General features: G+C 37.7%; 1 protein-coding gene across 1 annotated transcript in view; it reads right to left on the bottom strand.

Moving 5' to 3' along the window:
• Window positions 1-1,048: 1,048 nt before the first annotated feature.
• The window catches only part of RRN3 (RRN3 homolog, RNA polymerase I transcription factor), a 30,153-nt gene continuing 5,907 nt past the window's right edge, over window positions 1,049-25,294 (bottom strand). The window contains exons 4-18 of the mRNA XM_081088935.1: window positions 21,972-22,061; window positions 21,736-21,865; window positions 21,284-21,343; window positions 20,901-20,964; window positions 19,876-19,945; window positions 18,165-18,263; window positions 16,471-16,563; window positions 15,559-15,697; window positions 13,561-13,691; window positions 12,354-12,484; window positions 11,229-11,413; window positions 8,559-8,667; window positions 5,325-5,477; window positions 4,151-4,238; window positions 1,049-2,823 (exon numbers count right to left, since the gene is read on the bottom strand). Coding sequence (XP_080945061.1) covers window positions 2,662-2,823; window positions 4,151-4,238; window positions 5,325-5,477; window positions 8,559-8,667; window positions 11,229-11,413; window positions 12,354-12,484; window positions 13,561-13,691; window positions 15,559-15,697; window positions 16,471-16,563; window positions 18,165-18,263; window positions 19,876-19,945; window positions 20,901-20,964; window positions 21,284-21,343; window positions 21,736-21,865; window positions 21,972-22,061 — 1,704 coding nt within the window. The 3' untranslated portion in view covers window positions 1,049-2,661. The remainder of the gene's footprint in view (window positions 2,824-4,150; window positions 4,239-5,324; window positions 5,478-8,558; window positions 8,668-11,228; window positions 11,414-12,353; window positions 12,485-13,560; window positions 13,692-15,558; window positions 15,698-16,470; window positions 16,564-18,164; window positions 18,264-19,875; window positions 19,946-20,900; window positions 20,965-21,283; window positions 21,344-21,735; window positions 21,866-21,971; window positions 22,062-25,294) is intronic.

The following is a 25,294-nucleotide window of genomic DNA, read 5'->3' on the forward strand; positions in this document are numbered from 1 at the left end:
GTCGGGTTGGGGATCTCTTAAATTGGTACCAAGGAAGTAACATGGGTCAAGTGGAAGTCATCTTTGTCTTGAAAAGATTTTTTCATGGAAGAGCTTCCTTCTTTAGTCTTCCTCACAAGGTAGCCAAACAGCTATTGACTTCACATGCATTTCCACTGAATCCTCACAACCCTAGAATAGGTTTGTTTTCACTTTACAGTTCAATAAAATTAGAGCTTTGAAGAGTGTGTCACACACTTGGTTAGGAAGAGAAGCTACTGACCAAGCAGACACACAAAGGGATGGACCCTGGTTCTCCACCAACTGAAAGTCTGTTTTGCATCCCGCAGGTGGGGCTGTGGTTGAGCATAGTCCTATGGAGGTCGGGATTCTGATCCCCAGTAGGAGTCATAGGGAGGCAGTCAATGATTTTCATCATTTGTTTCTCTTTCTCCCTCTCTGAAATCAATATATACTAGTATATACTAGAGGCCCGATGCATGAAATTTGTGCAAGAGTAGGCCTTCACAGCCCCGCGCCCCCACCCACTGGTCATTAGGGAAGGTCGTGAGCACTACCCTCCTCCCCCCACCCCCACCGGTGCGCACGTTAGGTCTAATTAGCTCTTTATTATATAGGATATATATGTCTTCTTTTCAGTAAGAGAAACAGAAAATCCCTTGTTCTCATACACTTTCCAAGAGATTTCACAATTATTTTTTCACCAGATATATTCCTTCAAAGCATGTGCATTTTTTGAAAAAGTGTTCGTCTTCCTTGGACCAGTTCAAGCCTCAGTCATTGTTGGCTGGTTGTGATCAAGGGGTATCACTGACACTTCAGATGCATCTGGAAGTGCATCTCATCACCAACATGCACTTTATTTTTGAGCACTCCCAATCACACTGGCAATATTTTTGCCACTTTAATCAAGTTTCAGATGCAATTTTATATTGAAAAACGATGTTTAAATACAGATCAGTAAGAAAAAAAATTAAAAGAACATTTATGTAGGAAACCTCTTTCTTGAGGTACTTCCCTTTACTGACATAAGAACAGGAGTTCCAGATTAACCATGTCATTGTTTTATTGTCACAATGGGTTTTTTCTCAAGCTCCTTTGAAATTACACTTACTTATAAATATATCCCTCTACATTAAAGCTACTTCCCAAACCATAAAGACTCCACTTACCATTATTTCTATGGACACATTTCATTTTCTCATTTTGTCCAGTATACAAAAATCCCACCTTTTTGTCAGCAGTTAAAAAAGAGAACCTAAAGGTACTCAAATGACTTTCTACCAAGTCACCAAAGGAAAGTCACCAATACCCAAAACTTTTTAAAGCAATAAAAATTTCTCTGTTCCAAAGCATATTTACAGACTGAAATTCAAACTCTACATCGTCATTAATATAATTATACAAGAGCATATAAAGCTCTAGGAAAGAGAAAGCATTTCATTACAAAATATTTGTGATCAAGAAAATATTACTTGCCTTTAAATAAAAAATAGGAAAAGTGGCAGAAAAATAAATAAGTTTAAAGATGTACATTTTCACAAGTAACAAAAAAAGTACACAAATAAGTAATGAAGCTAAATATGCATGAGCTTCAAAATGAATCTAGCAGTGCCCGCACAAATGTGCTATAAAGCAAGGTTGTTTAGATTCTTCTGTGTTGTTATAAAAAAAAAAAAAAGAAAAGACAGAGGAGGATTTCACTGAGCTGAATCCATGATACAAATAGCCAGTTGAAAAGAGTATATATGTAACCTTGGCCAACTGTTCCTAGCAAAATCACCCCACAAATAACCTAAAGTATACCCCACCCTCCCCAAGAAATTTTCAAAATGAGAACTGGTCTACTGATACTGGTAATAATACAAAAATCCATGTTAATATTCCACTACAAACGAGTCATTCCAGTTCAAACAGTACTCTTGGGAGCTTCAGGGTAAACTCTTTGCTTGCTGTTTTATAAAAGTCCAACCTCCACTTTCAGTCAATGTGAATTACTTTTACCTGGAACTCCCATTTTTCTTTTAAATCCATTTTTACACTCACATGTATATGATTTGGCTGATTCTATTTCCCTAAATCCCCTAGCTCTTCCCTCCAGGCTTTTATTGGTCTCTGAAGCCCCTGGAGATCTCCCTCTCTCAGCATTTGGGACCAGCCCTGGCCATCTCCCCACTGTCCTACCACCTTCTCTGGACCCCACTGAACCCGGACACACAAACAGTTACAGCAGAGGTAAACAATGTATCCAAAATAAACTCTTTCTGAAGACTATAAATAGTGTTCTAGAGGATTTTCACTGATCAGCAAAATCCTATGAGTATGGCTCTGACCAAAACCTATGTTTTAAAATGCAATCTGTTAAAACAGGCACAATAATTATGTCAAAAAGCTGTAACACACAAAAAAAGTATACATTAAACAAACAAGCCAAGCCGTGAACACTTATCAACTCCATTATAAAATATTGCACGTGATATTCAGTCTTTTCCTTTGTCTATATGGGAGCAAAAAGAAAAAAAACCATGTCTGTTCAGACACTAGAGTAAGTCTAACTTGAAATAAGCTGCCGGAGGCAGGTACTCTATGCTCTAATTTGATGTGAAGCTCAAAGAGTATGAGCCCTGGTATTGAAGGGCAGGATGGGGAGGCACGTTCATCTCAATCGCAAATCCTTGCAATCAAAGGGGACTGGTCTGGCAGGTACAACACCGGTGGGGAGCCCACACTACTTGAAGGACTTCGGAAATGCGTGTCAAAGGAGCTCGGTGTAATCCCAACTTCACCTTTCAAAAAGTCATCATCTTCATCTTCCACCACCTCCTGTCAGGAGAACAGACATTATCAATAAGATCGCAAGTGGTTTGAAAAGCTTCCAAGAATTCCTTTCCTCAGGAATGTGCTACTTCTGGGAAGGTAAAGAAAACATCGTAATTCAAAAGCTTCCTCTGACCCTGGCAAGTCTGGCCCAGTGGACAGAGCGTCAGTGAAAGGTCCCTGGTTCGATTCCGGTCAAGGGCATGCATCTTGGTTGCAGGCTCCTCTCTGGCCTAGGCCTGGTCAGGGCACATGCAGGAGACAACTAATCAATGTGTTTCTCTCACATCGATGTTTCTCTGTTTTTCCTCTCTCTTCCATTCTCTCTAAAATCAATGGAAAAATATCCTCAGGCAAGGATTAACAAAAAAAAAAAAGCTTCCTCTGATGTACACTTCCCAATTGCTCAGTACATGCTGACACTATTTATTTAAAGTCAGATTTTTTAACAGATTTTAAGCTCAATGAGGGCAGGTAACATGTCATTCTTGCTCACTATTATAACTTTTGTATCTAACACAATGTGAATGAATGAATGGAGGCCTCAAACACAAAATATGAGGAAAAATAATAAAATGAGCTTTCCAATGATTCCTTATGAGACAGGCACATAAAGTTGACCTTTAGTGGGGAAATAAATTTGCTACACAAAAAAAGAACAGTGACATTATTATTGAATTCTAATTTTCTCCCTCCCTCACTTCCACCTGACATACACTGAAAGGTATGCTGCAGGCCTGATTCTTTACCACTTATAAAGAGCTACAAAATTAATGTTAACCTCTACACAATTAGGGTGTTGCTTATAATATCAACATAGTATATTTGCCATTGTTACTTGGTGGTAATGATCAAGTGGTAAAGATCTAAATTTATTAGTTTTTAATTAACCTTCACTCCCCAAAGTCAATGTGTGAAGTGTTTGGTTTAGTTTAAATAATTCATCAAAAACACCAAAAACTCTTTTCATAAGAACATATCCTGAGCTTGGAATTTTGCAAAGGCAGAATAAAATGTCCTGTTTAAAAAAAAAAAAAGAAGTTTTTATTGATTTCAGAGAGGAAGGTAGAGGGAGAGATAGCAACATCAATGATGAGAGAGAATCATCGACTGGCCACCTCCCGCATGCCCCCCACCAGGCACTGAGACCGCAACCCAGGCATGTGTCCTGACTGGGTATGTGCTTCTGGCTCATGGGTTGACACTCAACCACTGAGCAACACCGGCTGGCCAAAATGTCCTATTTTTCAGTGTAATATTCCTATTTACTATTTGACTGTGATCTGTAACCACACAGGAGATCCCCAAAAAGCATGTCGAATCACAAATTTACCTTGTTAATGGGTTTCTTAAACTCCTGAAGCTCGTCTGCACTTAGGTCTTCCCATATCTGATAAATTGGATCAATGAATTTCTTTGACCTGTCAACAAAGAAATTTCACAAATCAAGTTAAATACTACAGTGAAGGTCAGAACATATTTAGCTCTTCTTTCACAAGACCTAGTACCCGAAATGAAGTGAAAATTATGGCTCAAATAATAAGTGTCAAAAAAATACTCTATATAAGAACTGTAACTAATGTGGCCTCTTCTTTGTAAGAGTTCATCAACTCATACAGATGGAGTATCTTTCTTTCTTTCTTTATCAAGTGTAATTGTTTCTCAAGTATAATTGTTCCTCAACTTTGCACAGGCTAACAATGAGTTATAATGTGTCCAAATGGAAAGAAAATTATATTATTCTGGAACTTCCTTTTTTATATTCTTATAGCAATTTACTAAAAATAAGTCTGGGGAAAAGGCCCATCTGGCCCTGGCTGGTGTGACTCTGATTAGAGCATCAGCCCATGCACCAAAGAGTAGCAGGTTCAATTCCCGGTCAAGGGCACATACCTGGGTTGCAGGTTCAATCCCCGGGCTGGGTTGGAAAAGCAACCAATTGATATCTCTCTCTCTCTCTCTCTGCCCCCTGTGCCACTCTAATAATCAATGGAAAAAATATTCTCAGATAAGGGTAAACAATAAAGCAAAAATTCTGCTTCCTTATACAAATACAAAGTTAAGACTGGCTTGGTGGTTTTCCAGGATTATCCATCAACATAACTCTCTTGGCTTTTTTTAGCCTGTGGTCTCTAGAGGAAAAAACAAGTCACTGGCAGAAAATTATGAGCCATGAAAAGACAGCATCCTCCCTATTGGGACACCTTATATGTTTAAACCAGCAGGATTAAAGGAAAACAAAAATAAACCAAAAACCCTTGTTGTCAACCTGGGTTCCTAATGGGGCAAAGATCTGCAAACCTTAGTGTGCTATGACACTCAGCAGTCTCTAACAGGCATTCTCTGCTTGGCCTGTGAAACATGTGCAAGGTGACCATGGCTTTACAAACGGCTAGAAATGGCCGGCCACGTATGACAAAGAAACTCTACATCCCAATCTTGGAAAAAGCAAATACACAATACATTTAAATTCACACTGATAGGCTGACTGTGTTAAGAGTACCTACCTCTTAAGCACACAAGGATCGAAGGGGAAGAAGGTGTCAAGTGGGTTGGTGCAGGTTTGCACCGAGTCCCCTCCAGCTGTACTCCTTATAACTGGTAGCATCTGGCGATTGTTCCTCTCAATGATAGTGTAGCAGAAGACTAGCTGGTATTTACTATGGAACAAGAAAAACAACAGAGGCATTAGCAGCTCGAATTACTCTGCATGAACATGCCTGTTCGTGCCTGATAACTATACTGACCACACAGATACTGCCGAACATAAGAAGTGCAAGAAAAAAAGAACATAAAGCAGAAAGTGATGTTTTTAGGGAAAACTTTCCTAGTTTGCAAAGTATATAGCTGTCTTTACTTATTTATTTTTATTGTTTGTAAGAGAATTAGGGGTTGGTAAAAAGGGATTCAGTATTTACTAATAGGAGATAGTATTTGACGATATGGAAACTTGATTTTGAAGAAATTAGAACAGTAGTGAAAGAGGATGACTAAGTCACAATCTCAGAAAATGGTAAAGAAAGGAATAGACATAGTGAATAAAAACAGTTAAATATATTGAAGAACTCATGAGAAAAAAAAACAACAAGACCACTGTATTGTCAGTTCTGGTTACCTCCATATGACTTGGCAACTTGAATCATTATCAGATGGATTCTCTGAGATAAGGATTTAGCTCACATCTGCTACCCTCTACCTCCTACCCTCCTATCCACAGTATTCATTCAGGTCATCTCTGCTTCTCAGGTCACTATTGTAATGCTAAGTGACATACATTTATTTCTGTTCTAGTAGCCAAGGATCACATTCGACTCTCTATTCCTGGTGGGAGGGTAAATTGGCAAAACAATGCTGGAATACCGTGTGCAATATCTGGTCACGTTCACAATGTGCGTCTCCTACAACCCAGCAGCTGCATGTCCGGGTGACAGGAAGCGTGTGCCTTTGCACCAGCACACACATACAGCCATGTCTCTAAGCTGCTGTTACCGATACTGAAAAAGTAACAGCTTAACAACAAGGACTCAATTTTAAAAAATCAATAGGACATTACACAGATGTATGAGTTGACAATGAATCTTAAAACCATCAAGTAAGCAAAAGCAGGAGCTACAGATGATACATAAATTCCTGAACACAGAACTTTATTTCAATCTCTTCTCTTAGCATCACACCTCACTCTTAACCTCTATTGCTAATTCCAACCCAAATCTAGAGCCTCTCTGACCAGTGTGCTCATCCACGGCAATCCGTACTCCCTACCATGAGAATATTCTAGGGCAGTGATGGCGAACCTTTTGAGCTCGGCGTGTCACCATTTTGAAAAACCCTAACTTAACTCTGGTGCCGTGTCACATATAGAAATTTTTAGATATTTGCAACCATAATAAAGCAAAGATTTATATTTTTTATATTTATTTTATATATTTAAATGCCATTTAACAAAGGAAAATCAACCAAAAAAATGAGTTCGCGTGTCACCTCTGACAGGCGTGTCATAGGTTCGCCATCACTGTTCTAGGGGGCAGCTGCTGCTGCTTTGCTTCAGCTGTCCTTACCCTTCCTGTTTTCCCAGGAACTTTTCACCCACTAAACACTATTCCTTGTTGGTCTCTTTACTTCTTTTAATTCTTTACCATTTTTGAGATCTCAGGAGAAAGAAAACCTCGAACTAGATATCCAGCAAAGGAAAATAAAATTGCTGAATGAAAGTAGTAAGTTGTCTAAAAGGACTGAGGGATGAATTCTTTTTCTTATAATAGCAGAGACTCTTATCTGTTGAAGATTTTAAGCTACGATCCTGTCCTGAATATGCTGATTAAATGCCCAAGGTCTCCAATTCAGTGTCTATATGAGGCAGAATAATTCAGTAAATGCTTACTTACAAAGGAGCCAGACTGCCTGCATTCAAATCATACGTCTGCCCCCGTCTAGCTCTGACTTCACAGAAGTAATTTAATCTCTGTGCCTCCATTTTCCTATTTATAAACAGGTTAATATTATACTCATAGGATTGTGCAAAGTTTCAGTAAGTTCTATGTAAAGCACATAAAACTGTACCAGGCACACAATAAAATTATGCATTAGTTGTAGCTACAAGGCCTGAGATAATACAGTCCCTCATTAAACCAGTCCCCTATTGTTGGAGATTTATCTATCCACTGAGCCAAACCGGTTACGGCAGTTTCACAGAAATGTAATGGAATTTTATAATACCAATCTATAATAATAAAAGGGTAATATGCTAATTAGACCAGAGGTCTTTCAGGATGAAGCTGGGGCCAGAGCGAAGCCACCCAGGTCCCAGGTGCCTGCCGGCGGCTGGAGGAAGGAAACCCGGGTCCCGGTGCCAGCAGGGGGGGCGGGGGCGGGGGGAGCGGGGGAGGGGGGGGGCGGGGTCTACTCTTGCATGAATTTTCCTGCATCAGGCCTCTAGTACTAATATAAATTTACGTGTAAATAACTTCCACCAATAAAGTACAAATATCAAAACAACAATGAGGTACCATTTCACACCTGTCAGAATGGCTATCATCAACAAATCAACAAACAAGTGCTGGAGAGGATGCAGACTGGTGAAGCCACTATGGAAGACAGTATGAAGTTTCCTCAAAAAGTTAAAAATGGAACTCCCATTTGACCCATTGATCCCACTGCAAGGAATATATCCCAAGAAATCAGAAACACCAATCAGAAAGGATATCTGCATCTCTATGTTCATAGCAGCACAATTTACCATAGCTAAGATTTGGAAACAGCCTAAGTGCCCATCAGCAGATGAATGGATTAGAAAACTGTGGTATATCTACACAATGGAATACTATGCTGCTGTAAAAAAGAAGGAATTCTTACCATTTGCAACGTCATGGATGGAACTGGAGAGCATTATGCTAAGTGAAATAAGCCAGTCAATGAAGGAAAAATACCACACGATCTCACTCATTTATGGATAATAAAGACCATTATAAACTGATGAACAAAAATAGATACAGAGGCAAAGCAGCATCGAACAGACTGTCAAACTACAAGCGGGAAGGCGGGGGAGGGTTGCAGGGGGCGGTAAGAGATCAACTGAAGGACTTGTATGCATGCATATAAGCATAGCCAATGGACACAGACACTGGGGGGTAGGGGAGGCCGGGGGAAGGTCAAGGGGAAAAAAAAAATCATATATAATACTCTTTGTAATACTTTAAACAATAAAACAAAATTTAAAATAAAATAAAGTACAAATAACCTACCTTGTAATTGCAGCAAAAAAGTTAACTACTGAGGGCAGGCAAATCTTCAGAGGATTTAGTTGACTCATCACTATACGTTCAAAATTCAGACTTTGAAGGTACCTCAAACCTTTGATTAAAAACAAAAAAAAATTTAAAAGTTACAAAAACAACAGTCTTAAAACAGCACAGATTTTTTTCACGGGTTAAAAAAATGACTTAAACATTAGTTGTGGAATTGTTTTAAATAAAGGTCCATGTAGCCCGGCCGGCATGGCTCAGTGGTTGAGCATTGACCTATGAACCAGGTCAGGACACATGCCCAGAGTGTGGGATTAATCCCCATCAGTGATGTTTCTCTCTCTCTCTCTCTCTTTCTCTTTTTCTCTCCCCCTCCCTCCCTGAAATCAATAATAAAAATATATTTTAAAATAAATAAATAAAATAAAGGTCCATGTAGATAGTCATACAATGTGGAGCCCAGAAGAGTGTCATTAGGCTTAAGCACATTCATTTATGACTGAGACAACTTTTCTAAAGAAAACTGTTTATTATTCTTCTTCTTTTTTTAAATCCTCACCCTAGGATATTTTTTTCCATTGATTTCTAGAAATATTGGGGGTGCGGGGGGAGAGAAACATCAATGTGAGACACATCTATTAGTTGCTGACTAGCTGCCTCCTCTATGCGCCTCTACCAGGGCTGGGAACCTGCAACCAAAGTACGTGCCCTTGACCCGGAATCGAACTCAACCCTTCCGTCTGCAGGTTGACACTAACCACTGAGCAACTGGCCAGGGCTGTTTATTCTTTTAAAGACCCAGGACTTCAAAGTAAGCACACATTCCTATTGGGCTATAAGCTTGTATGGCAACTTGAAATTCACAGATATGTAAGCACAGCATATGCTGAGTTTAAAGACCATATGATTTGATTTCAGCTAACAATCATGAAATCATTAAAAAGTTCAGGCAACACGGTGAGTCTCCAATCCCTGTCGAGTGTGGAAATTTCTCCTTCCTGAATTCCATATATTGTGTGTGTGTGTGTGTGTGTGTATAGTCAATCTGACAAGCAATCAAAAAACAATCTTGTAAGATGTGCATGTCTTATATTACTAGTAAAATTGACCATGTTTTTGAACATGCATTAGTTGTTTGTATTACACATTATTTTTTCAAAAACAAGAAAACTATGGATGTAGAAGGAAAAATTATATTTCACTGTCCTGAAACTAATATACTTCTCTCCTGTATTAGTAAAAGAAAGATACCATACCTATTTTAAGAGGCAAGCAAACAAACTTGTGCTTAAGTATATTTTGTTAGAAGGTTCTTTGATGTATATCTTGATAAAAATGACTAAAAATGGGATGTCAGGTTTGCCCCAATATACCAAGGTTGAGGGTTTGATCCCTGGTCAGGGCATATACAAGAATCAACCAATGAATGCATAAATAAGTAGAACAACAGATTGTTGTTTCTATCTCAAATCAATCAGTCAATCAAAAACTTTTTAAATGAGATGGTATGGCTTAGAAGAAATACTCTTTAACCAAAAATCTTACCACTTATTCACACACAAAAACAGAGATTTTACTTAGCTTGTGATAAAGCCTTGTCCTATCACTAGTTCATACAATTAATTTTTAAACTCCACATCTTTTCAGAAGTATTCAGGATGTAAGTACATATATATAATGCACACACACAACACAACACATACAAGTTCCCGTTTAGCGCTGTGGCTCTCAACTCAAGGCAATTGTGCCCCTAGAGGACATCTGGCAGTGTCTGGAGAGTTTTGTCACAACAGAGGACAGGATTGGGGAGGGGTGCTAGTGCCATCTAGAGGGTAGAAGGTGAGGAGGCAGCTGCTAACCATTCTACAATGCAAAGGAAGCCTCCACAACACAAAATTATCCAGCCCAAATATAAGTGCAGAGCTTAAGAAACTCCAGTTTAGAGGAAACAGACTATTAAACCATTTGAATTATTCATCACAGTAAAACAAAAAATTTAAATTGTTTTGTTTAACTGATATTGCTATCAGGGACTGTCTTCAACTAAAATTCAAAACACCCCCCCCCCAAAAAAAAAAAAACAAGGTTCTGGTAGATTTAAATAATAAACCCTTAGAAATTAAAATAATAAACCCTTAGAAATTAGCAAAATTGAAAAACAGTAAATTTACCCAAGTCTTTAAATAAAGGTGCATAATCATTATGATCACAGCTTTATAGCCATCCTCACCTGGTTTCAATTTCTAATCCTGCCAACAAATTACTTCCCTGTGCTTTGGTGTCTTCTGTGAAGTGGAATGACACCTGTCCTTCACTGGGCCTTCACAGGGACAAGGAGGTACGCAGGAAGCTCTGAGGAAGGTGCTGGCCCAGTGCAAGTGCTTGGCCTCACCTCTGAAGAAGAGCAGCTTGACATCTGACACTACTCTCGATGCCACCCTCTAAAGCAGAGGTTCTCAACCGCAAATCCATCAACTGTTAAGAGGAGGCTTAAGGAGGTGTTAGGGGCTTATATGCTGCTTGAAATAATTTATAAAAGTTTGTGTGCCTGTGCAGTTTTCTGACTCCAGCATTTTCAACAATATTCAAAAAAGTAACAAATCTGCATTCTAAAGGGTGACTAGTACACAGGAAAATCCAGTTCACATCCATCAATCTCACATCACTGACCTTCCTTCAGGTTTCCACTTAAAAGCTGCTTGTGTCTAAAAACACAAGTGTAGAACACAGCTTGGCAGGCTGAGTAAAATGGTCCATGTAGAGCAACATCACAAAATGCCTTTGTTCCTGAATCCTGGTTATTAAGGTATATGTGCAGCCAATTAACCAAAAGATCTAGGCATGATTTTACAGTACTAGAGAGAAGAAAAATTCAAGTCAAATCCACAGGCTTCATAAAAAAAAAAAAAACTAGTGATAGAAAATACAATGCCTCTCAATGCAAACTAAGAAAAGGCAATCATTAGGCTTCTTTATATATTAGCCAGGGGCACAGAGGAGAAGCTAACGAAGGAAATGCAGGGTGGGGGTGGGGGGACAATTGGCAGGCCCTAAGAACCCTGGAAGTCCCAAGGGATGGGATGGAAACCAGTTTCTCATTATCAACACAGAAAAGCTTCTCCAATGCCCCCTCCACCACCACCACCACCACCCCACCCCCAGCCCTCTTAGAGAGATTCGGCCAAAGAATAGAGGGTGTTTACTAACAGCTTATAAAGAAAGAGAAAGTCTGGATGATTTCACCATTCCCTATGGGGTTCTAATGAAGCCCTGTGTCAACAATTTAGGACAGAATGGCCAAATAGCTGTAGTTGTTGAGAAAGGGTCTTTAACAGCACCCTTGCCCAAAGTATCGTCCTGGATCACTGGAAGAAATAAGCTTAGAGCTGGCCTCCTACATAGATTTTTCTGTTACCTTTATAAGGAATTTTTCTTCAGCTTTAACAGACATAATTGATTCAGAATGCAAATGAAAAAATGACAAACCTATAAAAAGAATCGAAATAGTATACAACATTGCACACTATCCATGGAGACAAATGGATCTTCATGTTCAAGTACAGCCATACTAAACAGAGAGCTTTACATATAGGGTTTTACATATATAAAAGGAAATATTTTATTTGGAAACTGCCTCTTGGAAATATAAACATTTTGCAGGAGTGGGGGAACAGATTTTTTCACTTTAAAGAGAGACCAAAAACGTAAGGCAGATATTTCTCTGACTTAAGAGAATGCTCTCATCTTTTAAAGCATGATATAAAAAAAAACACTTGGAAAAATTAGGTTACTTACATAAGAGGAATAAATTTAGCTCTTGCCAAAAGGCTTCCAATATAATTTGCAGCAGCTTGCCTGATGATGGCAGGATTATTCGGATCCTGCAATTTCTTCCAGAGATGTTCCAAAAATGCTTCTGCGAATCCCTATAACAAAAGAAGGTGTTGGTCTGATCTTTTTGAATGCTTAAGATATTCTAGTTATCAGAATTCTAAGATTTTAACTCACCAATGTGGGAAAGTTCTAGTACCTCAGTTATATCGCTAGATAAATAATGAATACTGTTGGCATGGTTATTTTTAAAACACCTTGAGATAGTATTAAAAACCAAAGGGTCCCCAAGCATTAAATAATCCAATGGATCCCAAAACAAGCTAAGCATCAAAATCAACCTAACAGATTCAGTAGGTTTGTGACAGGACTTTGCAATCACCTATTTTAAAAGCTCTACAAAGTGATCCTGACTTTTGGCAAGAACTGGAAACCAGCAATAATCCACATGCACATGGAAACCCCTTCTGCAGGACCTTTCAGAGTCCAAAGTAACCTTCTAGTGTTTGACTGCATGTATTGAACTTCACCAGTATGTGCAGTTACTTGACTAATTATGCTAATCACAGAAAAAGACTGAGTAAGCTTCTTTTTAACAAAGGATGCAACCTCCAATTTCTTCCAAATAGCTCTTTTCAAAAAAACGATTAACCTCTACTTTGACTGACTTTAACCTTCTTACCCATGACAATACCCTGCTGATGATTGTTCTAGAAAGCGACAAAATAATTGCAAATGAGTAGAATCTTCCAGTCATTTTTTTTTCCCCCAAAATAGAAAACCTAACCCTAAAGTTGTAAAATATAGCTTAAAGAGTTGGTTTGGGCTACACAGGATCAACTAAGAGAGACTAAAAAAAATAAAGTTAAATATCCCATCTGAGATTTTAATCAAGGCTGGACTTGAAGGGAAGCACACCACCTAGTGGACCAAAGGCAGGATGATGTTTTCAGAGCACTTGGCTGAGCTGGAAAGCAGCAATAACAATGCCCTCTGCTCTGCTCTTTTCCACACATTTAAGGGCATGTACTTTATTAACGGTACTAGTAAAATGAACCCACAAAAAAGAAACACCTCATGATCTCCCTTCCCTACTCCCTCCACCCCCGTTTTTAAGGGAAAACGTGGGCAAGAATAAAATAAGCTATGGTAATGTTAATGACATACTCACCAATTTAAAGCTACAGAGGTAAAACATGAAAAACTGAACATGGCAGGAGGCATGGGTGGGCAACAGGAGTTTGTCAAAAATAATTATGAGCTCTCGATATAAATCCTTCGTTTTGTTGATATCAATCTTACCTACAGAGAAAATATGGCATTTCAGTTTTATGAATACATTATTTTCAAGCTGTCAGTTTCATTTAACAAATTTTATTAAGAAAAAAATACCATTAAGAAATACATCATCCATTAAGCTATGATTAAAACAAAATGACATTTTTGTTTTGCACAAATTTTCCTTCTCAAGTGCAATAACCCAGCTCTGGCAAGAAGCAGGGCCTCACCTCACACATACTGCTCTGATGCCACAATGTGAACCCTTGTAAAAGGCAATTTTACAATTCATGGGGCAGAAGTCCTTTATCCCAGTAATTCTACTGCTAGGAACATATTAAAGCAAATGACTATGATAATGTACAAAAATGTTCATTACACTGTTATTCGTAATGACATAAAAAGAGTGGGGGTAAAAGAGATCAGTTAAATCTCTATAATCAATAGCAACTATTTTAAAAGAACAGGGAATGGTATGAGAAAAGGTTCACAATAGGTGAGAAGGGCAGATTATGAAATACTACATACAGTGTGACCCCCAAAGCGACCAAAAAAAATATTCACATATATACACAAAGAAAAAAGCATTTATCAAAATGCTTATAAGTTTTTTGAATACTAGGAATGTGGCCATTTAAAATGCCTTTTAAAAATCCTTTCCTATAGTCTCCAAATTTTCTCTAGTCTACATGTATTATTTTTATAACAGTAAGAAAGTTAAAACAGTAACTTAGACAACTCAGATTCAAGTCTTATTCTGAGTGGCTGAGTTTCACTCTTAAATCTAAATAATGAGAATGAAAAATAATTCTGTTTTTACAGCAAATCCTCTAGACCAATGACGGCGAACCTTTTGAGCTCGGCGTGTCAGCATTTTGAAAAACCCTGACTTAACTCTGGTGCTGTGTCACATATAGAAATTTTTTGATATTTGCAACTATAGTAAAACAAAGACTTATATTTTTGATATTTATTTTATATATTTAAATGCGATTTAACAAAGAAAAATCAACCAAAAAAATGAGTTCGCGTGTCATCTCTGACACGCGTGTCATAGGTTCGCCATCACTGCTCTAGATTAAAAGTTCCATGAGGACAAAAAACATATTGATTTGTCCACTTCAGTACCAAGACCCTCTAACTCAGTATGTAACACCAAGCACCATATATCGATGTCTACTATACTATTCTTAAATGTCTTGAACAATTTGAGAGTACTCTGATCTCCACGTAAAATTGACCAGGTGCCAATAAATCATCTTTATTTTTTAATGTGCCTCAGGCATGAAACAGCTCTGGCCACCAAGACAGGCATCAAGCTAGGATGAACTAAGGACTGCATGTCTGCTCTGCCCGATTGATGTAAGAGCAACAACACCCATCAGGTGTCTCCTTGCCCATTGCCAGGGGATGCCATATATAAAATCTTTTTTTTTTTAATATAATTTATTGATTTTTTACAGAGAGGAAGGGAGAGAGATAGAGAGTTAGAAACATCGATGAGAGAGAAGCATCAATCAGCCGCCTCCTGCACACCTCCCACTGGGGATGTGCCTGCAACCCAGGCACATGCCCCTGACCGGAATCGAACCCGGGACCCTTCAGTCCGCAGGCCGACGCTCTATCCACTGAGCCAAACCGGTTTTGGCATAAAATCTTTTAACACAACAGTCAGTGAAAAGATTAAGGGCTTTGAAGGCATATAACTGAGCCTGAATCCCAGTGACGCCATTTCCAAGCTATGTTATATTGGCAAGTAACTTCATCTCTCTAAACCTTCTTTTCCTCATATTCAAAATAGTGATTTTTACAGGATTTCTATCAGCACAGAGCCAGGTGCATAGTAGGTGTTCAACAAACAGTAGCTATTGTGACTATTATAGGTTGTTACCATCTACATAGCAAACATCCTTAATGTAGGACAAAAGTAAAGACAGCAGGATGTCCAGGCGTTCGGCGACAGGATGTGACATCTGATTGAGCCTTTCAGGGTCAGCCTTTGTTTCATTTTCAGGTACTTCGTCTTCATCCTTTAAAGATAATGTAAAAGTTGACATTTAAAAATTCAGGAAAAGTAGTTTAGTGAGAAAATTGTTAGAGGCGATTATTTCCTTTAAAAGATAAAACAAAGAAAATACATATATATCATTCCAGGCAGGGACTCTCAATCAGAGGTGTGAATCAGAACCAATCGTGAAATTCAAAATAAAAGCACAAGTTCAGAGACCAGCCTCTGATTCTGATCTAGAAGACCCTCATAGGGCATGACCATGCAAACATCACAGACGCTCCCACCTCCCGGCACGCACTAGGTCCTTTCCCTCTGCCCTTTTCTGCTTCCTCACACCCTTGTCCAAGGACACCTGAATCCCCATCTCAGGCTCTCCTCCCAGTGAACCCAACTTAAGACATTTTCCCAGGTAGAGAAATACTGCATTAAGGTATACAACTTATGAAATATAAAAATTACTAGTAAACTGGTATGATATTCTATTTTTCACTCCCTCACCAATAATAATGTGGTCACAAAAACAAACATAAACAGAATGAAAGCGAAGCATGCTTTCCCAAACCCAAATTAAAACCTTGGAAATAAACCAACATGTTGCAGTAAGCAACATGGAAGCAAATTACTTCATTTAAGAAATCACTTCCAAAAAAAAAAAAAAAAAATCACTTTCAGGTTTGCTGAACTACTGTTTTAAACTAAAGCCTTGAAGGAGATGGTATGCCATTAGCTGTCTCTTCCCTCCCTCTGGACTTATATAGCCAGGTCTGCCTGCTTTTACTAATTAATGCTGACCATATTAAACAGTCCTTCTGTGGCATCTGTTCCACTACCAGTTTGAGCTGCTATTTCCTCAGCATCTTCAATATCCTGCCGGGATGCATTCACCTACATTATAACAAAGAAAAAAAGAAAACATTTAAAATACATTATTTGGGAACTGAAAATTCATTTGGTATATATACCTTAAAGGTGTCCAGATTAGCACTGTAACTCTTTACATAATTAAGGTGCAAATCTATAAATTGGTTTGGGTCATGAAAGATCATAAATCAAGCTCCTTTTACCATATACTTATCAGCATGATAAGTATGTGGTATATCAGCATGAACTCTGGTGTATTAGTCTAAATTTGGATAGCTTCAACAAACTCAATATCTATTCTAACTTGTACTATACACAAGGTACTCACATACATGTTGTATAAGTATGAGAAGCATGTCATCGATTTGCTGAGCAGAAAAACGATGAAATGCAAGTTAAATTTGAATTATGAATATTCATTTTGTTATGTAACCCTTCAAATATCTTTTTAAAATATCATTCAAATCATGCCTTTATTACTATCTAAACATGACCTTCTTTCTAAATGAACCGTAAGTATAGACCAGATAAGACTTTAGAAAGATTATGAATGCAGTTGGGCAGAGGTTAACTCTAGGTGAGCACTGGGGAAGCCTGCCTAACATCCAGCACTTGCTAGACTTGCCTCATTAAGCCTTCTTCTCCCCTGCAGGATCAATGTTCTCCTCCACCAACTCAACTCTTCAATCCACAAATCTCAAGTCTCCCCAACGCTAACACACTTGCCTCTCACGCCGTCTCATCCTTTCTTTACACCACAAACCCTCACTGAGATCTCTTAACAATTTCACTTCCTAACCATCCACATTCTCTAAAATGCAATGTCCCCCTCCACTTCGACAAAGCAACAGATTACCCCCCAATCACCAAATCCAAGGACTTTAGCTTTCCTCATTCTCCTTAAAAATGTCAGCTATATTTCACGCTGTTGACCAAACCCTTCCTTCTTCCAAATCCTCCCCACACAGCCACACTCTTGGTTTTCCTCCCACTTCCAATCATACTTCCTCTCCTAGCCTAAACTGCATCATTCCACAGGTTTGTACTCTCCCCTACCTGCATCTATAGCTGCTTGGTGAGTATTCACCTGCCAGCTTCCCACCTGCACACCTCAATCCATCCAAAATGGAACTCATCTTCAAACTTCCTTATGACTCTGTTCCACAGTGAGCTCCCTTTGAAGGATTCTTTTCTTTAACCCCTACTTCTCCACTTCCTACTCAGTCTCAAGGACTAGGTCACCTTTCTTCCACAATGTCAAGAGAACCCACCACTTTCTTTCATCCCTATTGCACCTTATTGCAGGCCTCTTTAAATGTTTTCCTGACTCCTGATTACATCAGATTTCCCAGGTCATAGCAATGTGTGTGTTCCATTCATACCCTTTACCTCAACATTTTTATACTGGTGTAACTAATTAATGCCATGTGCCCCAACCATGAGAATGGGACTGTCTATAACCCCCAGCACCTCGATGAATTTCAAGAAATGTACAAAGAAATGAAACAAAAGTAGAACTATGGATTCTTTTCCATTGCTGCTATGATTGTTTTACATATTATGATTATAACAAATATATTTAATAAAGAAAGATCAAAGAGAAAAACATATTATTAAATACTTACATCCAACTTGAGTAGCTTTTCAATGACAAGCTCCAGAATTTCATGCCTCAAGGTTGGAAAATACACACTAATTCTTAGTAAGTTATGAACATAACATTCCTAAAATATGAAAAAATAAACATTTCAACAGAGAATGTTTCAGTTATGTAAGAAAAGCATCAATTACACAATCTTTATTTCCAGTTACTGAAATAGAAAAAACAGACTATCTGGTAACATAGAAACTATACTGTTTATATATTCAGTTTCTGCCTGTATACAGTGGAGTAGCCTGTTGCCAATTTGGTATAATTAATCAAATTACCACCAATAAAATTAATTTGTAATTTGCATATTTCTACAGTGTTTTTAAAATAGTTTTTTGAGATATATATATACACATATATATATAGTTCATATACAATTGACCCACTTAAAATGTACAGTTCAAAGGTTTTTAGTATATTCAAAATTGCGCAACCATTACCATAATCAATTCTAGAACATTTTCATCACCCTAAAATAAACCCTGTTATCTTTTAGTAAAGTACCTCTCCCCAGCCTTTGGTAACCACTAGTCTACTTTCTGTCTCTATGAATTTACCTATTCTAGACATTTCATATGAGTGAAATCTCAAACTATGTGGTTTTTCAGCATGTTTTCAAGGTCCACTTGTTATAACAAGTAAGCTATTCAATTGCTAAATAATAATCCACTGTAGACACACCACCCACATTTTGTTTGCTTATCACTTAAAACATTTAGCAGTTTCCATATTTTTGCTATGATAAATGATGCTGCTGTGAACATTCACATAAGTTTTGTGTGGACAAATGCTTTCATTTGTCTTGGGTATATACCCAGCAGTGGAAATGTTGGGTCATGTGGCAATTGTGTTTTTTTGAGGAACTGTCAGACTGTTTTCCAAAGCAGCTGCACCATTTCCCATTCTCATCAGCAATGTGCAGGGTACTGATTTCTCCACATCTTCACCACCACTTGTTATTATTCATCTTTTTATAGTACAGCAATCCTAGCAGGTGCTGTTTGTCAAAAGCTTTTTCTGCATCTATTGCAATGATCATGTGGGTTTTGTTATTTATTCTACTGACATGGTAGGTTATAATTGATTTGGAGTATTAATTCAATCCTGTATTCCTAGAATACATTTCACTTGGTCAAGGTGCACAATTCTTTTTATCTCTTGCTAGATTCAGGTTCCAATTACTTTGTTGAGAACTTTTGCATCTATGTTCATAAGAGATACAGGATTTATAATATTCCTCTTGAAGCAGACTATCACAACATTAGCAAAATTTATCAACTCCATATTTAATGCTTGTAATAGCTTACTTAGGGAAAAGTAATCTATGCTTAGAAGGGAGCCACTATTAGCTATTGAAAACAACACAGATGACCTAAAACTTGGAAAGGAAGAGGTAAACAGAATTCACCTATAGAAGGCTCTGTCTTCATGTTCAAATAAGGCATATTTCATAATATATGATCCATTACCTTCTAGTAAATTTTATCTGTAAAATCATTAAGCCTATTCAGATATTTTTGAAATGGGTCCCTGAGTTGCACATAGGAATCAAAGAAAGTGGCACTGGGGATACTGAGTCACTTGCTAAGAAAGGAATTTGAGTCAAATTCTTAGATCTAATAGCACCTAAAACCAAATCACATAAAACAATTTTTCCATTATTTTCCCATGAAAATATTTCTTACCAATGTTCTCTCTGATTTTTGAACAAATGGAAATTTTTCTACCAGTATTGGCATTAGAAACCACGGTGTCCTATAAAAAAAAAAAAATCAACCAATCCATGTTAGCTGCTGTCTTGGAAGGGAGCATTTCCATTCTAAGAGCAAATGTGGATACAGGAGGCAAACAGTAACACCTACCTCAAGCAATTAGAACTTAAAATTAATGCATGCCGTCACAGAAAATCTGTAATTTATGGGAAAATAAACTTCTATAACCTTTGGTATCAACAGCATATTAAAGGGGAATTCTTTTTTCTATAAAAGCAAATTAACAACTTGGACTTTTTAAAAGCAAATAAACTTAGAGGGAACTTGAAGTCTACCCCTCCAAAAGAAACCTACACAACTTAAAAGCTTTCTTAGGCCCTGACCGGTTTGGCTCAGTGGATAGAGCATCAGCCTATGGACACAAGGGTCCCGGGTTCGATTCCGGTCAAGGGCATGTACCTTGGTTGCGGGCACATCCCAGTAGGGGGTGTGCAGGAGGCAGTTGATTGATGTTTCTCTCTCATCGATGTTTCTAACTCTCTATCCCTCTCCCTTCCTCTGTGTAAAAAATCAATAAAATATATTTTCTTTAAAAAAAGCGCTTTCTAACGTGGGGACAAGGACACATATGTAATATCTTAATCAATAAAAAATATATTTAAAAAAAAAGCGCTTTCTTAGAACTGTAATTTTTATTCAAAAGCATGACACAAAAACAGAGAGGTCGCTCACTGAAAATTTTTGGATATCTTATCTGCTAAAGATAGAAGCAAAATTCCAACCATTATACATAAGTTGGAGGAGGAATATGCATGCAAGTTTTAAAAATAAAGACAGTGAATAAAGAACTAAAATGCCATTTTTTGTTAGAATGTGCAACAGGATACAAAAAAACATGCAGCACACAACTTGAATTTTGCTTCTATAAACAAGTTTTAGTTTCTTACTAATTGACTGCAATTTTCTTGACTCAAAATAAGTAACAAAAGTATACTCACGATGGGACATATCTTGCTATTATTTGCAAGGCCCTGTGACAAGTGTTAAAATTTGCAGGAAGATCTACAATAAAAAAATGAGAGCATGAACATCAAAGTAAAATTGAAAACTAAAAAATTATGTATTGGAAGCTAAAAGCACCTGTAACCAAAACTGAATCATTTATCAGCAAAATAATAATTTCAATATTTTTCTCCATAGCCAACTATCAATGAAGAATAAGTGGACTAATTATATAAGTAATGCATTAAGGGCAATTGATTGCATGTTAGTGCTCAATATAAAGAAAAGGTCCTATTAAGATTGCCATTAAACTTTATGATTCAACATGCATTCTCTAAGACACAGCAGGCATTTTTGCTTTAATCCACTTTATACTTACTATCATCTTCGTCATCAGAATCGGAAACATCTACGTCACCTTCCTTAATGACCACTCGGGCTTTTGAAGGAAAAACAAAGTATGTTATTCTCCTGTCATTGGTCTACATAAAAAAGTGGTTTTGCCATGATCTGAACTAGCATAATTATTAAATTTATAATATGGAGAAAAAAGTCAAGTAACTTTATAGTTTTGAAACAACTAAAAATTCCTAACTTCTAAGACTTCGCCAGAAGTTCACTAAAGTAAATTACAACCCATAAAAATCACAGCGACAAACTAATCTAAACATTTCTGCAGTACAGGGAACAGACATGTACCAGAACTGTTGCCAATGTGTGTTCTGGAATCATCAATGGTGGCACAATCTCCAAAGTGTATTTGGAAGGCAGTATTTTAATAGAGATATTTTAAAAGTGAAAAATCAAAGCAAGGAAAGAGGAACCACTTACGAGGTACAAAATGAGAAGCAATCATGCTGAGACATGGTCTAAGGAAGACAGTCTGTGCTGATACCAGATTACCAAGAAAAGCCAAATACTCCTCCACCACTGTCTGACTTCTATTCAACCACTGCAATCTCTAGGGACAGGAGGAAGAGAAAGACAAAAGAAACATTTCACTGATGCAATAAATATTTCAAAGTAGTGAATCACATACTAGTCAGTGAAATAAATGGTGAACTTACCAAGAGAATATTGATAAGCTGCTCAAAGTCTTTGGTCAAGTACATAATAGAAGAGCGGAATTCTAACAGCCAGTTAATGATCTGGTCATCCTTAAGTTAAACAAAAAAAAAGTACTTTCAAAATCATAAATCCTCTAAAATATCAGAGAAGATGATATCTATCTTACACCAATCACCTATCAATAATATTTACATTAGAAAAAGAAGTCACAAACTTGGACTTAAGCCAAAATTGAGATGAAAATTTCTTAGTTTGTATCAAACTGGAAAAAGATGTTACAATAAATATTCCAATTTTAGAAAAAAAATTTGTAGTAATTTTTACATGGGGGAGGGGGGGAATTAAATGTAATACTTCCTTCTCATCACTTTTGTTTGCCCTAAAAAAGTGAAAACCCCTCAAACTTTGATACCTGGGACTTGCAGATTCAAATATTCAAATATTATAAGACCACAAGGACCTCTATCTCCTCTATATTCATGCTGACATGAAAGCATATTGATAACATTCAGTCTAAGCTAATTATAATTAGAGTCATCAATAAATATAAAATTTTCTCAAACCAATCTGATATTGGATTTAAATGAATCAAGATATGTTACATGTTAATGATGATTCCACTACGCCATGAAATATCTTTCAGGGAATAAAATTATTGTTCACAACTCTTAGTGATATGGGAAATAAACTGCTAAATAAAAAGAGAGATCTTTGACAAGTCTGAAAATTAAATTAAACTTTAACCCATGGATATATTTTAAAAAAGAAAAATAAGCCATAAATAAAATATAGTATCAAGTTACATAAAACATAGTTTATATTCATGCCTATATACAACATACACAAGAAAAAACTAACAGCCCTGTATTTTAAAGAAAACGGTAAATGCAGATTAAGACTCAGTAGAGAAAGAGCTCTAATAAACAGAAGCAGTCCAGTGTTGTACCTATAGTAACAGACTATTAACAGTGTTGTACCTAGAGCAGGGGTGGGCAAACTTTTTGACTCGAGGGCCACAATGGGTTCTTAAACTGGACCGGAGGGCCGGAACAAAAGCATGGATGGAGTGTTTGTGTGAACTAATATAAATTCAAAGTAAACATCATTACATAAAAGGGTACGGTCTTTTTTTTTTTTTAGTTTTATTCATTTCAAAGGAGCCGGATCCGGCCCGCGGGCCGTAGTTTGCCCACGGCTGACCTAGAGTGATACACTATTAAAAGACAGGGTTGTACCTACAGTTATAGACTATTTTATAGGGAGTATCATTTAGTGAGAACACACCAGGTGCCAGGCATGGTGCTCAATCGCATACATATATCTTTCCCTAATCCTACCAACACTGCAAAAGGATTTACAGTTCAAGAAAAGAGAGATTACTAAGCAACTTGCCCAACCAAGAAGCCAATAAAGAATCAGATTTAAACCTGTCTGTCTGGGTCAAAGCTTAAGCTCCACCTAATCTCTCACAATGCCTTGCACCACCTTTTCCCCACCTTCATTCAACCACTGCTGCTTTCTATGTGCTATGTGACAAACTTCAATTAGACTATTTTCTGATGAAACCCCAAAGTAAGCTGCCGGAAAAATAAAGTAAATCACAACTCATTTGCTATATGGTCATTTTATAATGTCCAAAACCATGTAGGGTAACATTAATGGTGTCTCACTACCACCTGAGGCAAAGACCAGCTGAGTTACTTGCAAATAAAATGAGTTACCTCTATCCTATTTCTTTCCCATAAAAAACAAAAACATGTACGACAAAATTATAAGGATAACACTTAAACTGCTCCATTCTTAAAAATAAATCAGTCAGACTTTGGTGCTTTAGTACTGAAATATTATCAGAAGCAAATTACTTGCAACACCCCTCTGAACTAACTTAGGCACAACTGATGTGATTATCCCTATGTCAAGATACCAAGGAGGAGAAAAGCTGATATAAAATACTGTGGAACACAGCCTGGCTGGTGTTTCTCATTGGTTGAGCACTGACCTATGAACCAGGACGTCATGGTTCGATTCTGCCAGGGTACATGCCCTGGTTGTGGGCTCGATCCCCAGTGGTGGGTGTGCAGGAGGCAGCATGATCAATGATCCTCTCTCTCACTGATGCTTCTATCTCTGTCTCCCTCTCTGGAATCAACAAAAATATGTATTTTTTAAAAATACAGAGGAACACAAAGAAATGGTCCTTTTCTTTTTACTTTTCCCTGAAGGTCAGGGAAGGCCTTCAGGAAGTGATGCTTCCTCCTGCTGTCTTTAAAAAGAGTGTTCTTGGGGGGGCTAGATTCCTTACACAGGGAAAAGTATGTCTATAAAAAACCAGAAGTAGTTCAGTATGGCTGGAGTACATGGTGAGCAAGCCCATAGATAAACCTGGGGAGCATGGAGGAGCCAGGTAAACCACTGAAGTCCTGGTAAGGCAGATTTGCAATTAGGAAGATCTGCTGGAAGTGTGGGGAATGGACTGAATGAACCATCATGTGCTTAGAGAGAACCAGGGCAAGTTCCATTACAGATGACATTTTAGCTGGACCTCAAAGACTAAGAGTTTTGTAAATTACCGTATATTACAGGTGGTCCCCTACTTATTTGACTTACAATTTTTTGACTTCCCAATGGTGACATATACATTCAGTAGAAATCATACTTCAAATCTTGAACTTTGATCTTTTCCAAGGCTAGTGATATGCGGCATAAAGCTGGGCAACAGTAGCAAGATGATTTTGTCCAACTGCAGGCTGTTGTAAGTGTTCTGAGCATGTTTAAGGTAGACTAGGCTAAGCTATGGTGTTCAGTGTATTAAACCCATTTTTGACTTAAGGTATTTTCAACTTACGATGGGGTTGAATACCATCATAAGTTGATGAGCACCTGTAATAGTAAACACTAATATAATACTTTATGCCAGGCACTGTTCTAAGACGTTAACATATATTAACTCATTTAATCCTTACAACCACTCCTTTAGTTAGGCATTCCCAATGGTTCCCATTTTATAGATGGGGACATGGAGGCACAGAAGTGCAGTAATTTGCCTTCAATCACAAAGGTAGCCAGATAGAGAACCTCTTACAGCCAGAGAGAACAGGCACATAGAAAGGCATAAAGATGAAAAGTGGCAAATTTATTAAATGAAGTATCTAATGAGATTGAACATTAAAAAAATACTATAGGCCATACAAAGAACTTGGTCCATTATTCTTCAACTAGAGGTCCAGTGCAGATTCGTGCACATTGAAAGGAAATTAATTAGAAGGTGGCCAGCGGGACTGGGTGAAACGGGCGGACACACTCTGGAGCCAACCTCCCTGGC

The sequence above is a fragment of the Myotis nattereri genome (genome assembly GCF_964212035.1).
Source record: "Myotis nattereri genome assembly, chromosome: 4".
Taxonomy (NCBI): Eukaryota; Metazoa; Chordata; class Mammalia; order Chiroptera; family Vespertilionidae; genus Myotis; species Myotis nattereri.